Here is a 4,232-nt window from a genome sequence, read left to right on the forward strand (position 1 = left end):
TTCATGGCTAACTCCTCCCACTGACTCATATATGGCTAACTCCTCCCACCTCTTTCATAGCTAACTCCTCCCTCCACCCCTTTCATGGCTAACTCCTCCACCACTTCTATAATGGCTAACTCCTCCCACTGCCTCTTTCATTGCTAAATCCTCTTTCCACCCCTTTCATGGCTAACTCCTCCCACCACCTCTTTCATGGCTAACTCCTCCCACTGCCTCTTATATGGCTAACTCTTCCCACCTCTTTGATAGCTAACTCTTCCCTCCACCCTTTCATTGCTAATTTGTCCCACCGCCTCTTTCATAGCTAACTCCTCCCACCTCTTTCATAGCTAACTCCTCCCTCCACCCCTTTCATGGCTAACTCCACCACTTCTATAATGGCTAACTCCTCCCACTGCCTCTTTCATTGCTAAATCCTCTTTCCACCCCTTTCATGGCTAACTCCTCCCACCACCTCTTTCATGGCTAACTCCTCCCACTGCCTCTTATATGGCTAACTCCTCCCACCTCTTTCATTGCTAAATCCTCCCTCCACCCCTTTCATGGCTAACTCCTCCCACCACCTCTTTCATGGCTAACTCCTCCCACTGACTCATATATGGCTAACTCCTCCCACCTCTTTCATAGCTAACTCCTCCCTCCACCCCTTTCATGGCTAACTCCTCCACCACTTCTATAATGGCTAACTCCTCCCACTGCCTCTTTCATTGCTAAATCCTCTTTCCACCCCTTTCATGGCTAACTCCTCCCACCACCTCTTTCATGGCTAACTCCTCCCACTGCCTCTTATATGGCTAACTCCTCCCACCTCTTTGATAGCTAACTCTTCGCTCCACCCTTTCATTGCTAATTCGTCCCACCGCCTCTTTCATAGCTAACTCCTCCCACCTCTTTCATAGCTAACTCCTCCCTCCACCCCTTTCATGGCTAACTCCTCCCACCACCTCTTTCATGGCTAACTCCTCCCACTGCCTCTTATATGGCTAACTCCTCCCACCTCTTTCATTGCTAAATCCTCCCTCCACCCCTTCCATGGCTAACTCCTCCCACCACCTCTTTCATGGCTAACTCCTCCCACTGACTCATATATGGCTAACTCCTCCCACCTCTTTCATAGCTAACTCCTCCCTCCACCCCTTTCATGGCTAACTCCTCCACCACTTCTATAATGGCTAACTCCTCCCACTGCCTCTTTCATTGCTAAATCCTCTTTCCACCCCTTTCATGGCTAACTCCTCCCACCATCTCTTTCATGGCTAACTCCTCCCACTGCCTCTTATATGGCTAACTCCTCCCACCTCTTTGATAGCTAACTCTTCCCTCCACCCTTTCATTGCTAATTCGTCCCACCGCCTCTTTCATAGCTAACTCCTCCCACAACCTCTTTCATAGCTAACTCCCCCATCCACCTTTTTCATGGCTAACCCCTCCCACTGCCTTTAATGGCTAACTTGCAGAGTAGGGGGCACAGGCTTGGGTCAGGGTAGGCAGAGGTCATGCAGGGTAGAGGGCACAGGCTGGGGTCAGGGTAGGCAGAGGTCATGCAGGGTAGAGGGCACAGGCTGAGGTCAGGGTAGGCAGAGGTCATGCAGAGTAGAGGGCACAGGCTGGAGTCAGGGTAGGCAGAGGTCATGCAGGGTAGAGGGCACAGGCTTGGGTCAGGGAAGGCAGAGGTCATGCAGAGTAGAGGGCACAGGCTAAGGTCAGGGTAGGATGAGGTCATGCAGAGTAGAGGGCTCAAGCAGAGGTCATTCAGAGAAGAGGGCTCAGGATGGGGTCAGGGTAGGAAGAGGTCATGCAGAGTAGAGGGCTCAGGCTGAGGTCAGGGTAGGCAGAGGTCATGCAGGGTAGAGGGCACAGGCTGGGGTCAGGGTAGGCAGAGGTCATGCAGAGTAAGGGGCACAGGCTGGGTTCAGGGTAAGCAGAGGTCATGCAGATTAAGGGGCACAGGCTGGGGTCAGGGTAGGCAGAGGTCATGCAGGGTAGAGGGCACAGGCTTGGGGTCAGGGTAGGCAGAGGTCATGCAGAGTAGAGGGCTCAGGCTGAGGTCAGGGTAGGCAGAGGTCATGCAGAGTAGAGGGCACAGGCTGAGGTCACGGTAGGCAGAGGTCATGCAGGGTAGAGGGCACAGGCTGGGGTCAGGGTAGGCAGAGGTCATGCAGGGTAGAGGGCACAGGCTGAGGTCACGGTAGGCAGAGGTCATGCAGGGTAGAGGGCTCAGGCTGAGGTCAGGGTAGGCAGAGGTCATGCAGAGAAGAGGGCTCAGGCTGAGGTCAGGGTAGGCAGAGGTCATGCAGGGTAGAGGGCACAGGCTGGGGTCAGGGTAGGCAAAGGTCATGCAGAGTAGAGGGCTCAGGCTGAGGTCAGGGTAGGCAGAGGTCATGCAGAGAAGAGGGCTCAGGCTGAGGTCCGGGTAGGCAGAGGTCATGCAGGGTAGAGGGCACAGGCTGGGGTCAGGGTAGGCAGAGGTCATGCAGAGTAGAGGGCTCAGGCTGAGGTCAGGGTAGGCAGAGGTCATGTAGAGAAGAGGGCTCAGGCTGAGGTCAGGGTAGGCAGAGGTCATGCAGGGTAGAGGGCACAGGCTGGGGTCAGGGTAGGCTGAGGTCATGCAGAGTAGAGGGCACAGGCTGGGGTCAGGGTAGGCAGAGGTCATGCAGAGTAAGGGGCACAGGCTGGGTTCAGGGTAAGCAGAGGTCATGCAGATTAAGGGGCACAGGCTGGGGTCAGGGTAGGCAGAGGTCATGCAGGGTAGAGGGCACAGGCTTGGGGTCAGGGTAGGCAGAGGTCATGCAGAGTAGAGGGCTCAGGCTGAGGTCAGGGTAGGCAGAGGTCATGCAGAGTAGAGGGCACAGGCTGAGGTCACGGTAGGCAGAGGTCATGCAGGGTAGAGGGCACAGGCTGGGGTCAGGGTAGGCAGAGGTCATGCAGGGTAGAGGGCACAGGCTGAGGTCAGGGTAGGCAGAGGTCATGCAGGGTAGAGGGCACAGGCTGGGGTCAGGGTAGGCAGAGGTCATGCAGGGTAGAGGGCACAGGCTGGGGTCAGGGTAGGCAGAGGTCATGCAGGGTAGAGGGCTCAGGCTTAGGTCAGGGTAGGCAGAGGTCATGCAGGGTAGAGGGCTCAGCAGAGGCACACAGATACCAGGGCATGGTCTGACAGTGAGGTCCTTCACACAGATACGGGAGCGTGGTCTGACAGTGCGGACCTTCACACGGATGTGGGGGCATGTTCTGACAGTGAGGTCCTTCACACGGATACGGGGGCGTGGTCTGACAGTGAGGTCCTTCACACGGATACAGGGGCGTGGTCTGACAGTGAGGTCCTTCACACAGATACAGGGGCGTGGTCTGATAATGAGGTCCTTCACATGGATACCGGGGCGTGGTCTGACCATGAGGTCCATCACATGGATACAGGGGTGTGGTCTGACAGTGAGGTCCTTTACACGGATACGGGGGCGTGGTCTGACCATGAAGTCCCTCACACGGATACAGGGGAATGGTCTGACAGTGAGGTCCCTCACACGGATACGGGGGCGTGGTCTGACCATGAGGTCCCTCACACAGATACAGGGGAATGGTCTGACAGTGAGGTCCTTCACATGGATACCGGGGCGTGGTCTGACCATGAGGTCCTTCACATGGATACCGGGGTGTGGTGTGACAGTGAGGTCCTTCACACGGATACAGGGGCGTGGTCTGACAGTGAGGTCCTTCACACGGATACAGGGGCGTGGTCTGACAGTGAGGTCCTTCACATGGATACAGGGGCGTGGTCTGACAGTGAGGTCCTTCACACAGATACGGGGGCATGATTTGACACAGGGGCATGGTCTGACCGTGAGGTCCTTCACATGGATATGGGGGCATGGTCACGGTAGGCAGAGGTCATGCAGGGTAGAGGGCACAGGCTGGGGTCAGGGTAGGCAGAGGTCATGCAGGGTAGAGGGCACAGGCTGAGGTCAGGGTAGGCAGAGGTCATGCAGGGTAGAGGGCACAGGCTGGGGTCAGGGTAGGCAGAGGTCATGCAGGGTAGAGGGCACAGGCTGGGGTCAGGGTAGGCAGAGGTCATGCAGGGTAGAGGGCTCAGGCTTAGGTCAGGGTAGGCAGAGGTCATGCAGGGTAGAGGGCTCAGCAGAGGCACACAGATACCAGGGCATGGTCTGACAGTGAGGTCCTTCACACAGATACGGGAGCATGGTCTGACAGTGCGGACCTTCACACGGATGTGG

The 4,232-nt window shown here is 56.5% G+C and overlaps 1 protein-coding gene across 1 annotated transcript; it reads right to left on the reverse strand.

Moving 5' to 3' along the window:
- Positions 1 to 1,960: 1,960 nt before the first annotated feature.
- Positions 1,961 to 2,656, reverse strand: LOC137506617 (coagulation factor V-like). The gene has a single exon (XM_068233613.1). It carries the CDS (start codon positions 2,654 to 2,656, stop codon positions 1,961 to 1,963), a length of 696 nt encoding a protein of 231 aa, XP_068089714.1.
- Positions 2,657 to 4,232: the final 1,576 nt, after the last annotated feature.

Source organism: Hyperolius riggenbachi, chromosome 1 (assembly GCF_040937935.1).
Source record: "Hyperolius riggenbachi isolate aHypRig1 chromosome 1, aHypRig1.pri, whole genome shotgun sequence".
NCBI lineage: Eukaryota > Metazoa > Chordata > Amphibia > Anura > Hyperoliidae > Hyperolius > Hyperolius riggenbachi.

Coding starts and splice junctions, on each gene's coding strand:
- LOC137506617 (XM_068233613.1), bottom strand. CDS start 2,656: ATGACCTCTGCCTACCCTGACCCCAGCCTGTGCCCTCTACTCTGCATG.